The sequence below is a fragment of the Scophthalmus maximus genome, chromosome 10 (assembly GCF_022379125.1).
Source record: "Scophthalmus maximus strain ysfricsl-2021 chromosome 10, ASM2237912v1, whole genome shotgun sequence".
Classification (NCBI taxonomy): domain Eukaryota; kingdom Metazoa; phylum Chordata; class Actinopteri; order Pleuronectiformes; family Scophthalmidae; genus Scophthalmus; species Scophthalmus maximus.
In genome coordinates this window covers 14,768,009-14,789,274 of record NC_061524.1, presented here as the reverse complement: position 1 = coordinate 14,789,274, position 21,266 = coordinate 14,768,009, and the positions used below count along the sequence as shown (strand labels likewise).

General features: G+C 40.6%; 1 protein-coding gene across 3 annotated transcripts; it reads right to left on the bottom strand.

Annotated features, from left to right (window-relative positions):
* Positions 1-1,075: 1,075 nt before the first annotated feature.
* Positions 1,076-20,628, bottom strand: abcc2 (ATP-binding cassette, sub-family C (CFTR/MRP), member 2). Of its 3 annotated transcripts, none has more exons than XM_035605211.2 (33): positions 20,432-20,628; positions 19,985-20,210; positions 18,061-18,237; positions 17,302-17,448; positions 17,038-17,178; positions 16,713-16,835; positions 16,561-16,616; positions 16,218-16,467; positions 15,927-16,099; positions 14,853-15,030; positions 13,897-14,151; positions 13,314-13,379; positions 12,881-13,018; positions 12,658-12,804; positions 12,492-12,576; positions 12,318-12,384; positions 11,989-12,115; positions 10,869-11,045; positions 10,529-10,696; positions 10,227-10,410; positions 8,928-9,063; positions 8,625-8,730; positions 8,299-8,518; positions 7,300-7,454; positions 6,529-6,684; positions 6,155-6,354; positions 5,912-6,038; positions 5,657-5,758; positions 5,327-5,470; positions 4,032-4,190; positions 3,776-3,942; positions 3,207-3,401; positions 1,076-1,398 (listed from the first exon to the last, which is right to left on the bottom strand). In XM_035605211.2, exons 2-33 carry the CDS (start codon positions 20,027-20,029, stop codon positions 1,269-1,271), a joined length of 4,701 nt encoding a protein of 1,566 aa, XP_035461104.1. In that variant the 5' UTR covers positions 20,030-20,210; positions 20,432-20,628; the 3' UTR covers positions 1,076-1,268. The 3 variants fall into 3 exon arrangements, with proteins under 3 accessions (XP_035461104.1, XP_035461106.1, XP_035461107.1); XM_035605213.2 differs by having other exon boundaries at positions 19,985-20,187; XM_035605214.2 differs by having other exon boundaries at positions 19,985-20,124.
* Between the last annotated feature and the right edge of the window lie 638 nt (positions 20,629-21,266).

The window sequence follows — 21,266 nt, the reverse complement described above, 5'->3', positions numbered from 1 at the left end:
TGTAATATATATCATACGTCACATATAGGAAGGGGAGCTGCCCCAATCTGTGGACTGGAAACTTAAACGACTTTTCATTTTTATCAAACAGAAACAGTAGTACTTTATTTACACAGACCAGCTGAATTGTATTCTTCTCATTCCAGGCACTTTCACATTGGTTATGTTATGTTGTGTTGTGTTATGTTAATGACAATAATATGTTAATAGTTGCAATGATAACAGCACCAAGTCATAATAGTAATAATGAGAACAATAAATTAAAGGCCAAAAAACAACAAAATCATTATTAACAGCTTGGTGTATTTATGGTGGGTTCCTGCTGGTGGTTTGTCTTGACAACACAGAAGATTTTCCTACTCCACTTAAATCCAGATAGATAAGAGTCCAGATATTATGTGAAATGATTCACCAAGAAAAGATATTTCTGAAACATATTGTATATTATGTGACTTACGGGCTGCATTATTTATGTTCAAAAGTGTAACTTCAGTTGTGTTAGCTCCTGTTTTTCTTGCTGCTAGAATAAATCAAGCACATGACTCATTCATCGTTCAATTTCATAAACTCTGTAACAGGTCAATACAAGAATCAGACATGCTGAAAGCCTTTTTTTTGTTCCTCCTATGTGTGGAAACTGGATGTAAAATGAAGATTAGATCAGCTCTTTAGAATATTTAAAACCCATCCTCTCTGGCTGTTGTGCACACACACACACACACAGACTTTACAACCAGTTACACTGACCGCAGAATCATTAATTGCGAAATCAAGTTCATTCTTGCTTTACAGCCAATCATGCACATTTTAAAAATTGAATTGAATCGATCAGTATTGTGTAGATCGATTTAAGGATGAAGCCCATCACCTCTCTTCACAAAGGTCACTAAAGACTTCTTTGATTGTCTCCATCCTTCCCTCTCTCTCTGTCACTGGCTTTTATTCTCCGTCTGTCTAACCATTCACTCACGGCCTTTCCCTTCTCTGTCTCTCTCTCTACACACATACACACACTCACATACTCTCATCATCAGTTTAAACAACCAAGGGGGTTCTTTTCATTCAGGGCACTTGGTACAAATTGGCAAAAGATATTTATTCGTCACATATTAGATTTTTGTTTTACAAATTATTTCTATATATTGCTTTATATAAATAGGAAATTACACATTTCGATAAATCAAAGCAAAACCGAGGTTTAAACCTAACAACAAAAGCAATTTATTTATTTAATGATCCTAAAAAACGAACAAAAAAAAAGTGTACAATTAGAGAGCTGTGATTTCTTCTCCTGTTATCCCAGCATCCTTTGCCATGGCGTAGAATTGACCTCGTTTTTCGAACAGGTTGCTCGGAGAATCAAACTCCACTATTTTTCCAGCATCCAGCACCATTACCCTGTGAAGGAGGAGCACAGGCATGAAGAGTAACCTGCAGTGTAGATGGTAATTGGCTTGACAGAGGAGGATCCAATAGAGATTAAACCTTCTCCTTGTGTAGGAGATGGATGTACGGGCACAAATACGTGCTTTCTATTCGAACATAGAAAAACACCTCAGCGAAGAAACAAACAAGACCAGAGGGAGATGAGACACTAATTATATCAAGGAATGGACTATAGTCAGATTTAGGTGTGAATGTTTTTCATCGTCACCCTGAGGGACAGTAAAGATGGATAGATGGACGTGTTGATTGATGGCCGTGTTTTTTCCAAACGCACTACCCTGGTGACCTCAAAGTAAAGTGGAAATGCACACATCGTTGCAGGGAGAAAGTCTTTTCAGTTTCAAAACAAGTTCAGTTAAAGGTCAGCTTCGACATGCTATAAAGCCTGTTACTCACTTTCATAATGTTCTAGCAGAATTGAAGCATTAAAAAAAAGAAGTTTTGCCAATCATTTGCTCAATTATGCCACCATATAAAGATCATTGGTAAGCCCTTGTTTGCAAAACAAAGGAAAACATTTATTAACCTGAAGGTGGCATGAGGGGGAGTACAAAGCTCTAAATGCATTGGCATCCTATTTGCATCGACTGCAATGTTGACATGGAGGCCTTTCTTCAGTGTATGAATAAAATAATACAGATATGGATATGGTATATAACTACCAGTTCTCAATTATGACTTAAAGAATCTATAGAATACCATACATTAATTAATTGATCCTCCAACTCTCGTCGATACTTTAGTTGAAACTAATAACAATTATAATACATTTTATTAGTATATAAATTATCAAAACAATGTACACAGCCCTTAACGGAGTTGAATACTGAAGTGCATGGTGACAACATGGATGATAAAATAAAATACAAGAAGGAATAGAGAAAAAATTAAGATACAAGAACAAATAATAAAAACCCAGTTAAAGTAAAACATGCAGCTTCTGATAAAATCAGAGTAGGCTTGAAAGAAGACACTGAATCAGACAGCCTTTTATTCCTCGGACCGCTCCTTCATGAGCTTTGGGGGCCCTGGTGTTAAAGGCTCTTTCCCCTAGAGTTCTTAGCCGAGAAAAAAAAGAAGACCACTGCCCGAGGATCCCAGACTAAGCAAGGTACATAAGGGATTAAAATATCTAAAATGCAATCTAAAGCCAGGCCACAAAGAGCCTTTAAAGTAACTAATAAGATGACAAAATCAATCCTAAAACCAATTGGATTGGGGGCCAGTGTAAAAAGGTCTTAACTGGAGTGATGTGATCGTACTTTATGGTTCTGGTTAAAAGCCTGGCTGCTTAGTTCTGTACATATACTCTGTGGTGCTGCTTGCACCTCCGAGTGAAGCCACTGGAGACTTTGAGCTCTCACAGCTCTCTCCGTGTCTGATGTGCAGACAATACAGGGGCTGACCTGGACCTCGCAGCAGTGGGAATCGGGCTTCTGTCACAACAGAGGAACAACCCAAACTGCTGGAACACCTTGCCCAGGAAACCTGAGCAATAACAAGGATTTGGCCAAACAATGTTCTATCCCCCAGTTCTTTAAAAAGGGGACATTGTACAGTCAGCTTCTGTTTTCAAAGTCAAGAATTAAATTTAAAAAGTACTTGAATGCTTAAATGCTCGAATGAATGAATTAACAGATCCGGTATGGGTTGTTTATTGCAGCAAACAAAAAATTTGTCATTTTAATATGGCCATAAAAGGGGGTGCAGCAGCTCAGGAGGTATAACAATATAATGATAACAGTTTAAGGGACACTCACCTGGAACAGTCCAAGATGCTATGCAGCCGGTGGGCAATGGTGAGGACGGTGCAGTGTGAAAACTCCTTGCGGATGGTATTCTGAATCAGACTGTCCGTCTCCAGGTCAACAGCGGCTGTGGCCTCATCCAGGAATAAGATACGAGACTTTCTCAGCAGTGCTCGGGCCAGACACAGCAGCTGCCTCTGCCCAACACTGGGAAGAGATGCACTCGTTTATTCATCAAAAGAGTGTTTCGGGATAATCATGGGGATAATCAGAAACCGTAACTCGACACTCACTGGCACTTAGGGTTTTTACATTGGTAATAGCAATAACCACCATTGGGGTCACCAAGTTCTGGACCACTATGTTTTTGGGGGGAATATTTGAGGATATTTACAGTCTTTGGGATGAACTGTGAGTTTGAAAGTTACAAAACAACATTTGAAATAACTCAACTGAAAATTAAGTATGTTCCGTGCCATTTACCTGTGTTTCGTTACTTTTATGACCCCAATGAAAGTAAACTCATTTGTTTTTTTTAATCTTTTTTAATGTGGAAGAGTAATGTTTAGTTTATGGCCTACCTGAGGTTCTCTCCTCCTTCTGTCACCGCATATTGTAATTTTTCCTGCAGCCCTGCTACAAAGTCCGTCAGATGGGAGAGCTCCAGTGCTCTCCAGATATCCTCATCGCTGAATGTGTCAAATGGATCCAAGTTCATCCTCAAGGTCCCAGAGAACAACACTGGATCCTGCATCCAGAAGGTCGGATAGGTCAATGTACCATTTACCACAGAATGATGTGTGTGGGTTTAGTGCGTTTTTGTTTTTTTGTGTATACCTGCGGTATGATCGTGAGTCTCCTTCTCAGGTCATGCAGGCCTATAGTGGAGATATCTATACCGTCGATGAGGATGCGACCTGCAGCAGATTCAATAATTCTGAACAGGCAGTTTGTCAGGCTTGATTTTCCAGCTCCTGTGCGGCCCACTATACCAATCTGCATGAAGTAGAGCGAGAGCACACAAAACACAAAATGTATCACTTTATATTTTTCATATCATTCGGGGGGTTATGAACTGCAGTAACTGCATAATCTGTAGCTTTTTCACGTGGCTAATTGTGTGGTTTTATACTCTTACTACAGTTTACTACAGTTCCAGTGTTTGTGGAAGCATTTAAGCCGGTTATTAAAACACCTGGTCATCACATTACACGTTTACAGGAGCAGCATCAGCATTTGTTCATAGTGTGTCATACTACAGATGGCAGCCTGTCTTATAAATACAACATCCCTCTGGGGGATTAGCGTTTCATAGCAATTATTGTCATATCTGCATTGTTGCAGAACATAAGAAGCTATATCTTGTACTTTTGTAAATGTTTTTATCCGTGCATGCCTTGTGTTGAAGCCTGTGTTCATGCAGAAAATGCAGGGGAAAATAAACAGTTCACTTAAGTCAAGCGTGTTGCAGGGAAAAGCAACAGAGATCAGATTATTAGTCATAATTCACATTATCATTAATAGTATTAATAATAATTGATGCTGCTAATTAATAATAGTTCTTCTTCAAGTTGTTGAAGAAGAAAGAAAAAAAAGAGATAGAAAAAAAGATCACCTGTTAGGACTCTGTAATCTTCAAGCTCACTCTGGTTCTGCTAGAGTTTTTTTGTCATCAAGTGTTTACTCATTGTGGTAGTTATTGTGTTTCTCTCTATAATATTTTAAGTTCTCCACCTTATGATGCAAAGTGTCTTGATAATGATATGTTGTGATTTGGCAGTATACAAAAAAAGAAGGTTCTTCTTAATTACTGTTTACTGATGGTTGGCAAACCAATTTACCAATCACTGCCACCAAGTGGACTGGAGTGGCTACACTCTCAATCAGGGGCTCACTCAGGCTCATTATCTTCTGCTTGGGGATCTGCAAGTCCGCCAGTCTTATCTGGTCTTGTAATTGATAGTAACTATCATTATTATCACTCATTATTTAGGATATTTTGGACATATATGCCAAATCCCTTTCTATTGATCAAAGGGTTTCATGTATCGATTCAGTTGTTTAATTAAGATTCACACACACACACGCACACACAGGCACGCGCACAGGCACACACACGCACACACACACACCTTCTCAGTGCTCTTGATGTTACAGGTGATTCCATGCAGGACCAGGTCTAATCCAGGTCTGTACCGGACCTTGTAGTCTTCAAATTCTAGTCTTCCTTCCTCAGGCCACTTGTCTGGAGGTCGATTGTCATTTATCCATTCGGCCTGAAGAAACAAAGACACACACACACAGAGGTTATGTAATGGTGGAGCAGTTGTCAAGGTGAGCCATGATTCGCTGGTCTATCTCCCTCGTATTCAAGAAAATGGTAGGGAATGGCCTTTTGCAACATGTGGGATCACGTTCCAAGAGTGATTTGTGAATATAGAGAAAATCTCAATCCCACCTACCTCCTTTTCTATGCCGGTGTATTCGTCCACCCTCTCCACAGCAACGACATTGGTCTCCAGCTCTGAGTTCATTCTCACCAGCCAGTTGAGGACCTGTGTTATCTGCAATGTCCCAACAGGAGAAAGGGTTTATTTTTACGTTGTTAGCATTTTTGTACCTTATTCACATCACCAGAATCATTGCACTGTGATTATCTGTGCCATTAACATCAGTATCATTATCTGCAATGTGTTTGATGAGTGAGTGTGACTGACACTAAGGGCATTGGATATTGACAGGCCAACCAGGCCGCTGTCCATTGTTTCTCGGGCTATAACAGCAAACAGGGCTGCGAAAAACACCACCAAGTTTCCCAGGAACTCCAGACGGATGGCCAGCCACCTAGAAAGGAAACAAACAAGCACAGAAACACACATGCGCACACACGTTATTATTTAGTAACACAGTGAGAGAGAAAAGGAAATTGATGTGCTTGGATTTGGTGTAAAATTTCGGACCTGTTTGACACTATCCACGGGTAGATGCTCTTGAGGTTTTCGTCCATTACTATTTCGTTATGTTTGAGAAATCTTTCTTGGTGGCCGTAGGCTCTTATCACGGACAGACCCGACACTGTTTCACCAAAGTGAGAGAAGATAGGAGAGCGAGTCACAGAGTCTAGCCGACGCAGCTGTCGTGACATGCCGATGTAAAAGACCTGGGGGACAAAAGAAATCAGGGGAAGGTTTTACTGGATTGTCTTTAAGACAAGAATGAGCCTTTTTACCTTTAGTCGTCGCTGTTTGCATTCCTTTCTGTTACATTTCAAGAAATATGTCTCTCTTTGGTTTTATCGATCTTCATAATTCATGTTCTACCTTGTTCAGCTTACCTGTACAAAGTAGTAGAGCACGGCCAGGGGAATGATGACGATGACAAAGACAGGAGTGGCAAAACTGATGACAAACAGTATCCCCAGTACGCTTAGAAGACACACGAGCCAGCTGCGAAAGGATTGTGGAATGGCTTCATCTATTGTGTAAATGTCCTATTGGACCAGTGTCAGGAAAATTGATCTTTGTTAGAAGTGAGCCCAAAGCAGAATAAAACAATACATTCATAAATTAATTCCTTTGTTTTTCTTAAACTGTTGCGACCACATTGGTTCTGTTTTTATTATCGTCTTCTCAGACATGTATAAAGCTCTTTGAATTGTTTGAACCTGTTCAAAAGATGCCACACAAATTAAATTTAGCTGATTGTTTAACTGACAGAGCAGGAACAATGGACACTGTGCTTAAAGGGCTTCAAAAGTGCTTCTTCTGTGAGCGTATCCTCAATTTTGTACTTGTCCAAAAGGAGCCATAGAATCTCCATGGTAACAAATGCTGCAGCCAGAACTTATGAGGCCATTTTGTTTGACAAGTGAAACTGCTGTCTTCCAGCATATCGTCCAGCGGATCATCCATCCGAGATTACTTTTTGCAGACCTCAGTCAAGCTGTCCACTTTACATTTACAGTTACATGATTACATTTTAAAGAATATATAGGTATGGACACCGCAAAAAGAACTCAACTTCAACTTCAAAAAGCAAGAAGAGGAGAGGAATGAAAGAAGTTACTGTATGAAATGCATAAGAAGGAGTGAATGATAAATCCCACCTTTGCAAAGCGGTTGACCACTCTTCCAATTGGTGTTGTGTCAAAGAATAACATGGGAGCTCGTAGAATGCTGTGAAGTAGCCTTGAGTGCAGGCTAGTGGATGCAGCGACTGCACCTTTGGCCAGGAGCAGCGAAGCAATGAACACAAAGATGCCTGTCATAAAAGGAGGGAGTTTTTTTTTTGAATACATAGTATAATGATATCTTCAAACACAGTGAAATCCATTTTGCAAAAAAACAGGAATAATGGGTTAGTGAAAAAGAACTAAACACAAGACTCAAGTGATTGATGATTCTACCGATTATTATTTTTTATGTTGCTACTGTTGTGCACATATATTGAAGCTCTGCTTGTCACCATGAATGTTAGAAAAGTAGGAGAATCACAAAGACACATTTTTAGATTGTTCTGTAAAAACGTGAACACTGAAAACACTTGGTATACGAGCACAATGTAGTCAGTAAACCTGACCTGACAATTATTCCCGTGGGAAAAAGGCATTTTTACCTTCTTAAATAAATTAACATGCTACTACACCCATAAACAGTAGAAACCAAAACGGTAAAAATAACAAGTTCAGGTTGTACAGAGAGTTACATGCTGTACCTATTTCTTAGAAAGCTCAGTCGTATCTGAGGTGGTGCTTAACAGAACACAATTGCCTTAAAACCAAACACATGAACGCAACGTTCATGTCAGCAACGGTCTGTTGCTTTGGGACATTAAATTCAGTCACCTAACTATGCCTGATTTTTATTTATTTTTTCATCAAGATCCATGCATTATGTTTTTGGGAAATTGGTGAAAATGTTAAAAACACGATGTTAAAGACAGTGGGCAGAAAAATTAAATGTGTTCTTTCTTGGTCCATGTCCCATTCTTTCACTGGCCTGGGAATTTGTTCTAGTAGTTTTTGCATAATCTTGCTGACAAACAAACAAATAAAATGAACAGAGCAGAGGTAAAAAAGGACTGTAATGAAATCAACTTTAGTTACCCTGAGACAGTCCTAGAACTCCGTACACTGCTACCCTGGTGTTAACCTTCCCGGGCGGATATGTCATGTTGTAGTAAACCACTGCGTCATTGGTCCAATCACTCAGCCACACGCTCTGACCGACTGAAGCAGCAGTAGAGCTGATAAGAGACATAGAGGCCAGGACAAAGTATGACCAGCCCATGGCTCGCAGGTACTTAAGGTACACTGAGAACTTCACCTAGATATCAAAGAGCAGAAAACAGGTTCAGGAAACAATTAGGTTCTATTAGGTAACATTTGTGCTGTAAAAAAAAGGAAGAAAAAAGTATGAGAACTTATATTACCCGTCCTGTTTCCATAGTTTCCTTCTCTATTAATCGCTGGCCATCCTTTGTTTGATCAACAGCCTCTGGTTTTTTTACACAACTGCTCTTTCTTCTAAGTCTTACACTAGAAATAGGAGTAAAAATATGATGAACGGGGAGATTATACTATTGTTCTTGTACAGGTATGCTGTACAAGAACAAGTATGACACAATATTTAGGACATGAGGTCTTGTAACAGTGGTGATTTGCTCACTCAGTCACTCAGTCACTCACTCAGTCGCTCACTCACTCACTCAGTCACTCAGTCACTGTGCTCGAACCTGCCACGGCTCAGACTGCGTCGGATGCTATTTTCTCTCTTCAGGACAACAGAAACCACGTCCTCCAGAGCCGAGTCAGCATGAGCATCCTCGCTTTCAGAGACGAGATATACGTCTGCAGTGTCTTCGCAACTGTCTGAATAAACACGGTCACACGTTATACATGGCCTTTTAAAATTCTCATCTCAAAGTTGTGCACTTTATTAACTTTTCAGTGCATCAGGCAAGTCACATTTTAATATAGCACAATTCAGACAAAATGTAAACCAAAGAGCTTGAAAAGGGGTTAAAATAAGACATTAAGAAGGCATCACACTTTATCTGCAACCTTAGCTTGTGTGAAATATTGTTGAGAGGTGAGGAGGGAGATGGGGACTAGGGGTGAGGTCGAATTGTCAAATTGGCTTAGGAAGTTTCCTAAATCTTGACGTGACCCAGAAGTATTTGATCAGCAGCCATGATAAGAACTGTTCGGATTCTCCAAATGCTTAGGAAAGGAGCTTCAATGCTTCGTTTCCTATCTCCTTCCTTTCCTATCTCCTTTAGCAAAGAGAAACTGGAGCTTCCTTTGTGAGAGTAAGGAGATATAGACGCCCCACAATTCATTGCGGCAGCAATATTTAACGTGACGCGCTATGCACGGACGTAAACGATTCAATCCAAAGTAAAAGTAGAAGAAGTAGAAGAGTATGAATATGACCCAGAAGAGACGCACGTCATCGTGTAAGTTACTTTTACATATAAAGCATTTACATCTGATGTCACAGGGTGGTAAAACACACGGAAGAATGCTGGATGGAGCTGCTGCGTTTTTTGTAGTCCATCTTTGTAGTTTTAACCACGGCAGACGCACGTCAATAACGTCCGCCGTCGCGGGAGGACGTTGTTTAGTGAAAGTCGATTCGGATTCTTTTTAGCAGCGCTGTCGGGTTTTCCTATGTCCTATCAGTCCTCCTTTACACCTTTCCTTGACGTCATGACGTTTTCCACTGAGGTCAAGGAATAGTAGATAGGAAGGACAATTCGACCTCACCCCAGGAATGATCAATGGTGTTTTCCTTGTTGTCCTGATTAGTTTTTGACCCTTTCCAAATACTAGCAGTGGGTTGTTAGTGGCCAGAAGTTAATTCGGCAGTAAGGTAACTAAATTAAATACGTCAAGAATTGACTCAAATACAAAGACAGGACAGAAATCCCCTTGCAGCAGAAACTAAATAACCCAGTTTGGTTGTGTAACTAAGGTGCAGAGGCTTGTGCAACTTATGTCCGTGATGCAGTGGGACAATAATGCGTCATTACCTGAATCTGAAAGGGTTGATTTTCTTTGTTCTCCAGCGTACGTGTCTAGGAACTCAGAAAAAGCTCCTCTGCTTGCACGGAGGCTCTGGTAGGATCCGACCTCAGACACCTCACCATCCAGCAAGACCACTATTTCATCTGCGTAAGGCAGGAAGCTCAGTCCATGGGTCACCAGGATACGAGTCTGCACAGATAAAGACACAATGGGCCTCAGAGGTGAAATTCTATCACAGTCAAACATGGTTACTTTGAAGTAGAACATTTAATACGGATCAATGCTTTAGTGTGGATTCAGTACAAACCTTATCTTTGAGTAGTCCTTTGGGTCCAATTACTTTATCAAAGAGATGTTTTCCCACATGAGAGTCCACTGCAGACAAGGGGTCGTCCAGTAGATAAATATCAGCCTGGTTATAAGCTGCTCTAGCCAAACTAATACGCTGCTTCTGACCCCCTGAGAGATTGACACCCTGAGGGGAGGGAAGGATAAAATATAAGGCTCAGAGAACCATACAGGGCTTCTATGCGTGAGGGATTTTAACTGATAATCAATATCGCAACGATTTTACATATTTTAATCTAAAATAACACTATTATTAGAAAAATCCTTACATTTTCAACCCTTGAATCCATCATTCCTACCTTCTCTCCAATCTCAGTAAGGTCTCCACCAGGGAGCAGCTCCAGGTCAGGGATCAGGGCACAAGCCTCTATCACCTCCTGCAACTTCTTATCCTCATGGGGAGAGCCAAACAGGATGTTATCCCTCAGAGTGGCATTTTGGATCCAGGCTTGCTGTGGCACAAATGCAAGGGAACCCTGGAGAGAAAGGCAGTAAGAGTTACTCTCAGAGTTCCTTCTAACCACACTGTGGACCAGCCTACTGCCATGGAACACCACGTGTACTGGTTCAAACCAGGGGAAAAAACGCTTTTTATGAAAAGCTAAGAAAGACTCCAGTTTGGAGATTACAGTGCACCGGCAGCCATCACTATTGGCTTTACTCAGGGAGGAAAAAACATGTTAGTGCTGTACTTCTGTGAAGAACAGAAACAATTAGATATGTCTTTCTTACAGTTAGTAACAGGAAAACAGGGCACCTCTTTACTGCAGGCTTCTAAACTAGCAGTCGCCACTGTGTAGGCAACTGCTGAGTTTTTTGGGGATAAAAACATGTGAAGCACAGGCCTGGTTTGGGGGGATTCAGAGTGAAAGGAGCTTCCATTCTCCAAAAAAACCCAGATGAATAGAGAGTTACTTTTCACTCACTCACAACTATTTTACAAGAAGGAGAGTTTCATTTATTGAGATGGATAAAAGACACAATACTTTATTGTGCTGCTGTGTGATCTTCATTCAAGCTCACTACTGATCACATCAGGGCACTTTATTAAAGTGTCCTTTAAAAGCTGGTTTCTGAGTGTGTCATAGCCTGATTTATATCATGAACAAATCTTGACATGTCAGCTGTGCCACTCAGCTGTTGTGCACTTGTTTGTTTTTTTCTCAATGAATGTCATTGTTTCAGTCTTTTGTTGTAGAGTTACATCGGAAGACAATGGAAATCCGCCTTTTAGGCTTTATTGTTTTTTAGTCACTTCATCCTTAACTGTTGCTGCCTATTCCGTATTTCTAATTGGCAAATATATTCAGAGATTCAATCAGACCATGGCAGTTTTTCTTTGTGTTGTGCACACACAGCATGTCCTTGGATGAACACACTTATTGTTGGAGAGATATTACGACAGAAATAAGGTGCCACCTGAATGTTGATGAAGCCCTTGGTCCTGTGCATCTCTCCCAAGAGGGCTGACATGAGAGAAGATTTTCCTGAGCCCACAGCTCCGACTACTGCCACCAACCGACCCGGCTTAATATCTAAGGACACACTGGAAAACACAGACAGAATATTTAAAAAAATTAAAAAACAGAAAAAGATATTTACTAGTTTTGCAGCTATATAATAATAATAATAATAATATATTTGATTTATAAAGCGCTTTTCATGGACCCAAAGAGCTGGTACAAAAAAAACCCAAACATATATAACATAATATTCAAATGTGTAATGTTGTGTTTAACGAAACATACTTTTTTAGCAGAGGCTCAGCATTCCTATCCCAAGCAAAGGAGCCATCACACACGCTGACAGCCGAGTCTAACAAATAGAAACAGACGCACAAGTAAGACAGATGAGCTGTACATGTATAAACAACCTTTACTGCCAAGCTGAGGAACAGAACTGAAAGCTGATGTTCAACATACCGAAGCTGGGGTCATGCTGCACACTGTCACTTTCAAGTTCTTCACTGCCCAGAAACTTCTCCAGACGATCCTTCGACACAACCGTCTGAAGGGACAAAGAACAGGTGAGTGGGCTCCTGCGATAGGTTTCATGTGTGTGCACACGTATGAGTTGTGCTTTCCTTACTTGGACAAGGAGAGCGACGAGTATGGGCAGCATGGAAAGGGGAAATCGGATGAGGTTGAAAATCGAGATGGAGGTGAAAGCTATCTCGGGCGTCAAAATGTTTTCTGAGCTCACCCCTACGAACACCGCAAATGAGACTATGGAAACCTACAAAAAAGGACAGTGTGAGAATCCTTGACCTCCCGCTTCTTGTGTTTTTGTGATGCTTTTTCACAGGACTCACCAGAACTGGAGCAAATGTGAAGAGGAGGTAAGAGACACATGTCAAGTAGGCCGACTTCTTCATGAGTTCCAGTTCTTTGTCCCTGACGCTGCCAATCTGTGTCTGGAATGACGGCTCCCATGCATACAGCTTCAAAATCTGGTGGAAGGCAAGAGATAAGGAGGGGGGCGAGGGAGTGCGGGTCATTGTGCAGGACACGGAAAAGGAAGGGTGGGGGAACAGAGGAATAGCATTCATCCCTTATGTGGACAATGCCGATAAACCACAGGTGGTGGATACAGTATAATAGAAAGCACTGCAGACAAACATTGTTTCCTTAAGCATCGATCCTGCTGAAATATTTTTACCCAAAAAAGGAGTAGAGGTAATAATCTTACACCAGTTACCACTGATGGGGGATATTAACTACGAATCATCAAACAGATGCACTCACCTTGATCCCATTGAGTATTTCATTCATGATTTTCAGTCTCTGATCTTTAAACTTCATGTTCTCTATCTGAAAAGAGATCAGCCAGGAGGTGAGGTTTTAGGTTAATGACAAGGCAGCACACCCTCAAATCACATTTGCTCAAACCTGTCTCTTATTTCGTTGAGAATTCTCCTGCCACCTAAACAAGCACTTTGTCAATGTGGGGAAAAGAACCATTTGAAAAACCGTCCCTAATAAAGCATGATTCATTGTTTGCTTGCGTAAATAGTGTGAGTACTTGTTGTGTTAAGTCTGTATGTTTCTTCTGTCACCTCTGTTGGAGGGGAAACAATTAGTGACAGTATCCACGTGCACCATCTTTTTGGCCATGTATCGCGGTTTTATCACTGTATGTTTTGTTATTGTTCTTTTATTTCCAGGTTGCAAAACACAGTGTTTGAAAAAGACAAATTGAGCTTGGTTTTTTGGCTGAAAGTAACTTAACTTTGACAATTTCTTGACAATAATTGTGGTATGTTATTATTATTATTATACACAGGACATTACTTTCTAGAGCTATAACAGCTATTCTAATTCTACTGACCCCGAGAGATCTGGCCTTGGTGGCTAGCAGTGCGTTGAGCGGCACCAATATAACCATGGCCGCTAGTCCTGCCAACGCGGAAGGTCCTAACTCCATCCACAAGAAAGCAATGGACAAGATGATTTGCAGAGGGCAGGACCAAAGCAGGTGGATGAAGCTGGTCAGATCGTTGAAGCGCTGGGCATCTGCTGACATCAGGTTTACTGTTTCCCCAACCGATGACTCTTTGCGATTGTCATTAGACATCACCAATGCCTTGGAATAGGAGGAAAGAAGGAGCAGCAGGCAGAGAGAGAGGAGGAAAGGAAGCAAGAGGCAACAATTTGTTAGGAGCTGCAGTTATTATTATTACTATAATCTTATTCCTCAGGAGAGCGCATACCTCCGACAAGGCCCAATAGTCCCCTTATGAAACCACATTCAAATCCACTAGATGTAGATTCTTATTTGGATCCACATTAAATTGCACACACTCATAGATACAGGTACCAGTCCCTTAAATAAGCCAGATTTTAATTTCATCAAGATCCATGCATTATTCCCTGGGGAATCTATAAAAATGTAAATGTAAAAAAACACTATATTAAAGAACATTTTTTCGGATCCGCAAGAAAATCGAATAGGTTTTTTCTTGGCCCATGTCCTATCCTTCCACCAAGTTTGGTGGAAATGCAGCACTTTTTGTGTCATCCTTTCGAGAAAACAGACAATCCAACAAAGAAACAAACAGACAGGGGCGAAAACATGACCTCCTTGGCAAAGGTCATCATGTGATCATTATCACAAATGTTGATGAGAGTGATTCTTCACTCATACAAGTAACAAGTCGCTTGGGGTGGGTGATGAAATCTACACGTGGCAATTTGTTTCATACAAAGGAAACTCGCAGTGCTATATATTTTCTTTTGTTTAAAAAAAAGAAAGAAAAGTAATTGTGCCGTCACTCCTGTGTTTACCTTTTTGTACACAGCAGTCATGATGGCAGTGCGAACCTGTACCCCCAGCACAAAGCAGAGATGGAAGTACTGCTGCAGAAGCAGAGACTGCAGAATGGCAACCAATAGTAGTAGAACTGCATACATATACCCTTCCCAGTCAGGTCTAGATTTGTCTTGAGTGAAGGAGATCATCAGTCTAGCAGAAGAAAAGAGTTATCGTTGTTAATCAACACAGGCTGCTATGACATTTGCATCATCAAGCTACAGTCACTCCAAATCATGTCATAAAAATATGAGTATAACATGTTATATTTTCCTGTTTACTTCTTCTTCCCTCACAACTCCCCCTCCCCCCATCGAGACATGGTGTTATGAGCTGATGTTTAAACTAACCACATGAGTAATGAATAGTTCAAAAGTTGGACTATTCACAGACACACAGCTTTGGAGCACTTGCACAGATTCTACACACCAGAGTAGGTTTACAGGTTTTGGTGAAAAAAGGTTTGTAAAGCTTTTTGTGGCTTCAAACGATACAGCTTTAGTTAGCATCGAATGGGGCTACAAAAAAAGCACTGTAAATGGACTGTATTTATAAAGCACTTACACTAGTCTTATTGACCATCCAAACAGAAATCAGTTGCAATTTAGTGTCGTTAAGGATACTTCGGCAAGCAGACTGGAGGACCCGGGTATCAAACCATCTACCTTCTGGTTAGTGGAAGAGCCTCTCTATCTCCTGAGCAAAACTTGCCCAAATGTGAACTAAAATGGATGATATTGTCTGGTTCTACTGCCTTGAGTTTTACTTATTTTCTTATGTCTATTTTAAAACAGTCCATCATGAATTTATTTAAATCTTGTGCTCCAGGGTCAAGGTGGATCAGGATCAATTCTTGTAAATACTGCTATTGTCAGTGATGCGGACTGACTTTGAAGGTTCAAGTTTCATCATCTACTTTTTTAAGGAACAATGAATTCATTTAAAATCAGAATCATAATAAAAAAATAAAAAAATAAATCCCACACAAAAATGCACATCAATCTGCAGAAAAACAGTGACAGTATTCCAACCTTGGTGAGGGGACTCACTTCAGAATTTGAGGACTGACAAAAATCAAAATGTCCTGCAGCACTTTGAGTAGGGCCGATTTGGTGAAGTCCTTTTTCAAGGTCTTGTAAATGGTGGAAAACAGCCATGAATTGGGATAGTCTTCTTTCTCCTCCTTTGTCTTCTTTTTACCTTCTTTCCTTCCCTTTTTCTCCTAAGGAAAGATATTGCTTGAGTAAAAATAGTATGGGACAGTTGACAAAGAATCAATGGACACTTCTAAAAACAAATCCCATTCGGATTGTTCAGTGTGTTTCTCTGCACACGCTCACCATCATCAACACATCCTGACTGACGCCTTCCCTCAGACCGTTGCAGAGGCCATTTTCCAAGGTGTCTTCCTGGGCTCTCTTTTTTTCCCTTTTCTTCCTCAGCTCGGTTTGGAGGCGGACCCGAGCTGCGGCCAAATCCGACTGCATGAAGGACTGAAAGACCTGGTCGATGGAAGCAGTCCTGTCTGCCTTGTTCAGCTCCCACATGTCCTCCTGAACCAGGGGCTGCTTGTAGCCTTTGATCACCATACTGGAGAGACAGAGAGAAGTCAAAAGTGGTGGTTTATGTTTGGCTAGAAGTCGCGGTTTGCTGGGATTCTTACACTTGGAACTTCTAGTTCACCTGTTAATCCAGTTGAATGTGATTCTGCTCAGAAATGCTGCACCTGCCTCAGGATTCTGTCGAGAGAGGAAGATTATGTTTCGCAGCAGGCTGAGGCAATGGAAGTTCTGTGTATTCTGTTAGAAAATGCCTCTATCTGGGTGACTAGGTACCTTCTTTACCAACTCCTCAGCTTCTGGGGCGATATCAGCCACAGCAGAGAGAACAAGTGCAATCACTTCCAGTCCAAAGGAAATGTAGAAAATGCAAAAATGAGGGACATCACTGATCTCTCCCTGGTGGGTGAAAGAAATGTGTTCCTGGCATTGATTAAACAGTTCCAAGATGGAAATACTCAAAATTGTCTTGTATCAAATAAAACATTTAATAAAAAAAAAAAACACAATATGAGAGTGTTCATAAGGTTACAAACTTGATTTCAATCTGAGCGATGATAAAAAAAATTCCCCAAACTTAATCTAACAGTTTTGGCCATACCTGCTTGAATGCCTCCCGTATGAGAGACTGGAAAGGAACGATGTTGCACACAACAAGGAGTAACCAGAAGAGGAAGAGAATGGTGGAGTCAACTGCTTCCTTCATTCGCCTCACTCCTTCCTGGCACAGCAGCAGAAGGATCTAAGCAAGAAAACAAAGTCAGAGGGCATGAAAACTGTAATCTTTCCATCTTGAGAGGGAAGCAGATCAGATAAAGAAATGTAAATCAATAAAAATGTTTTCAAAAAAACCTGTTATATTTACCCATGTGACAGCATACAGGACGGGGTTTACGTAGAATACACCAGCATTTTTCACTGTCGACGAAGAATCTTTGTTTGGGCCATAATCCTCCCCCAATGTTACTGCCAGGGCCGCTATGGCCGTCACCAACAGCAGAGACACCACTAGCTGAGGGGAGGAAAGACAGGTAAGACTGGCGGTGTAGTGGTTAGCAACCCCTCCGATCAAAAGTGTCTTTTGCTTTCTGTTTTTCCACTTGGATGTTTGAGCTTCGCTATGCAGAATGATAAGCCTCCCCCCACACATTCATCTGCTCTAAAGGCAAATGTTTCTGTTGTTCTCACCGTAAATAATCTCAGTTGAGGACATGTAACGTACAAGTATGGTTTGAAACACCACAACTAGTTTAAGAGGTAGTTACGGTCCAATATTCTGGTGAACGTTAACTTTTGACGTTAAATAAAAACTAGATTCTGGATATTTCAATGAGGGAGAAGGGGTACAAGTAGTGTAGAGCTTTTTTGTGTGAAAAAAGTAAAACCAGACACGAATTATTCTAATATTTTATTTTATTATTATACACCATGTATATTATATATCAAAACTATTGTGAAAGGAAAGGAAATAACCGTTTGTTTGACCCCTTGACCTGAGACTTATTAATCAGGGGCTAGTTGTTTGGTGGTGTTACTGTAATTAAAATCAGATCCCTCTTCCTTCCTCTCATGCTATGCACAAAATACTCTTCATTTGCTTATTTTTTCTTGCCATGTGCCTTACCTGTTTGCAGAGGTAGAGCTTGGACAGGTGTTTTCTGTTAAATCGTTTCCCTGTGCAGAGAGACCCCAGTAGCCATGGGGCGCCGAGCCACAGGAACCCCAGAGGGATCCAGATCAGCACTGTCTGCTGGATACATACTGGTAGGTCTGGGTCTTCTCTTTGCACATATGAAGCATTCTGAGGGGGAACACAAACACATATACAGTAACGTGACTCATCCATGGACCAGAGTCATGAATTGTGCCATATTACACCACAGTGCAATAATTTGTCCTATTTGGATTCCTTGTGTATACATGTTTATATATATTTGATATTTTCATCCTATTTTCAATGTCTTTCTAAAGCTATGAGTTGTTGTTGTTTTTACTATTAATTCGATATATTTTTTTATTAGTCTTAATACATGTGTGTTACCTAATTGGGCATATTCAGGCTAGCTCCACACAAAACGTCATTATACTTCAATAGAAACAATTAAGATCTCTTTCTATTGCTATCTCACAAGGACACCCTGTATGACTCTGATTAGAATTTTTTTTTATCAACAGTGATTCATGTGATTAAATCCCCCGCTCACTACAGTATGCGCAGCAGCATGTTCAATGTGCACTTCTGGAGAGGAATACTAATGGACTGAGAGGCATGTGAACACTGAGGAGTTTAATGTGTTATAAGAGCAAAAATAAATGTGGCCGTTCTTTAAAAACTTTTAAACTTTTAGAATATTAATTAGCATTTCAAGCACTTGCCATCGTCTGTACAGGCACAGCAGGTTATAAGGACAAGCATATGGCCATATTTCACAGACCACACTCAAAAAGTTAATGAATATTAACCAATGAATATTACCAAGAAGTTATTTTACTCCATAGTTATGATATAATAATGCGACGTAAGAGTGATGCCAAAAATGTAATTATGTGGATGCTTTACATGGATGAATTGTCCCAAGAGGAAATAACTTGTATGGCTGCAGCTACTTATTAGTTTCTCAATTGTCAGTTTATGAAATATCAAAAGAAATGAAAAAAAAAAAAAACTATTTCACAACATCCCAAGCTCAAGGATATGTACTAAAAAGGTTATTTTGTCAGAGCAAAAGTCCAAAACCCAAAGTTATTCAGTTTGACACGATAAATGAAGAAGAGGCAAAACAGAAAATCCTCACATTTAAAAAGCCGAAACCAGAGAACGAGCTTAGCATGATTAATCATTTATCAAATAAGTTTAACAATTATATAATTGTTTGTTTGTCAAATTCAATCTGTCAAAAAATAATTTCAATATCGCCTATTTTGAGTGTGCGTTTCGATATTTACAATCAGAGATTGACAGAGATATAACTCATTAACATGTGCCGGACATGCTGAGTCATATCTTAGTCAAGAGTGTCACATGTTTACTGAGCTAACTGTGTACAAGGGTTGGAAACATAAATGGTCATAAAAAGCAATATCAAAAACATCTTCACCTTTTACATAACAATAACAACCCATTTCAAACATCCCAGTATTATAGTTATTATTTTTTCTTATGAATAAGCGTCACAGCTAGTGCATGACCGGTTATAGAGGGCTGGCAACAATATGAACGCTAGTACAAAATAGTACAAATCGGTCGGTGTCAATGGGGTAATAACGGCTATGTCATGTTTCAGACATGACAAAGGAAAAATAAATAAACCCACATGGGTTGTATAACAGTGCACAGGTGTTATCGTGTCCATCTCCAGTCACATTTAAGTGAATTTGTTGTACTAGTTATTGATCGTATGTGTGATCAGCTAAGTCTTTAAAACAGTTTTCCATGCCGAGTCAAAGGGAGCAAGAAGTGAGATCATCTGAAAGCCATTTTAAAAGCAATATCCCTCAATTCCTCCTGTCCCCCTATCAGTTGCATAAACTCGGGCTGTTGAACTCACCCAGAATACGGAGCCACAGTACTCCTCCAAAGCTGCAGCACACATCGTCCACACCGGTAGACAACCAGTCGCCTTTTGCCCTCTGCTCAACTGGTTGCTGATGTTTCACTCAAACGCTCCTACGTTCTCCCGCTGACCAACTGCACTCCAGAGACAATTGCAGGACGTGACTCTGAGGGACTCAAAGCCATGAGGCTTTTAAACTAAAAGAAAACATGGCAAAGTCCTGGTGAAGAGAAAGGACAAAACTAACAGACATGAGTATGCCAAAAGTGTTGAAGATTGATGTGAAGAGCACACGAGTTACTGCTTGACTCGAGTCTCTCCACCTTTCCTTTTAGGCAGAGGGCTGAGGTTCATCTTCCAGCCGTCCTCACGGCTTGTCCGACATCTGCAAGAAGCACACACTCACCCGCAGTCCTCCTGATGTGAAATGAGAAAACTCACCGGTCGTGGTCAAGCTTTTTGTCAACATCGGGCTTTGGCACCAGGTCACACACACACACCTCGATGCTCAGTTGTGTCTAAAGTTCAACATGTCATGGAAGAGGCAGAAGCTTTCACAAGTAGTCCCAAACCGTTTTTTTTTGTCTTCTGGGAGGGGGTGTGTTTAGAGAAGGGGAGGCAGGGCTCATTATCTACCATGTGTTTCCAATCCACTACATGTTTTCACTCACTCTCGGTCCATTTCCACAATCAGACACAGCAGAGTCATTTCAGGCAAGAATACATTCCAATGGGGTTGCCGCGATTAAAACCCCCAAATGAATGTTATTATTTTTCAAAAGAAACAAGCAGAAGGGTTGGTTGTCAAATAATTGCTAATTTTGGGAAAAGGGAGGGTGTTGACTCATCGTCCTCCCTGTCTTTCCGTTTGGTATTCTGCTCCTGGGGAGGGCTTGACTCCACAAACAAGCCGTAGGCTATACAAGAACTTAAAGTCGGAAAGCCAAATTGAGTACAGACTAACGTGGGCGCTTTCCACAAACTTAAAGTCATAGGTCACGATGATAATCGAAAGACAGATTCCCCTTGATTGTGTGAATGGTTAATCATTACATGTTTCATAACAACAAATGGTCGCAAACTGGCTGACTCATTATGTGCGCAGCCCCAAGGACAGCCATGTGACACGAGAAGCAAAGGCGAGCATGATGAGAGAGAGAAAAATTACATAATATATATATACCGTTTACCACATTTAGCAATCAATATGGAATTGTGTAAGATAAGTGTATATACATGGAGCCCAAAGCACCATGCGGTGCCCCCTGTATTCTGA

What these genes read in the sequence shown, in the direction of transcription:
- abcc2 (XM_035605211.2), bottom strand. Translation starts at nt 20,029, where the DNA reads ATGTGTGCTGCAGCTTTGGAGGAGTACTGTGGCTCCGTATTCTGG. An exon ending in GCAGCATGACCCCAGCTTCG is followed by an intron (nt 12,385 to 12,491) that starts GTATGTTGAACA and finishes TCTATTTGTTAG; the next exon opens with ACTCGGCTGTCAGCGTGTGT. An exon ending in TTACTGAGATTGGAGAGAAG is followed by an intron (nt 10,697 to 10,868) that starts GTAGGAATGATG and finishes CCCTCCCCTCAG; the next exon opens with GGTGTCAATCTCTCAGGGGG.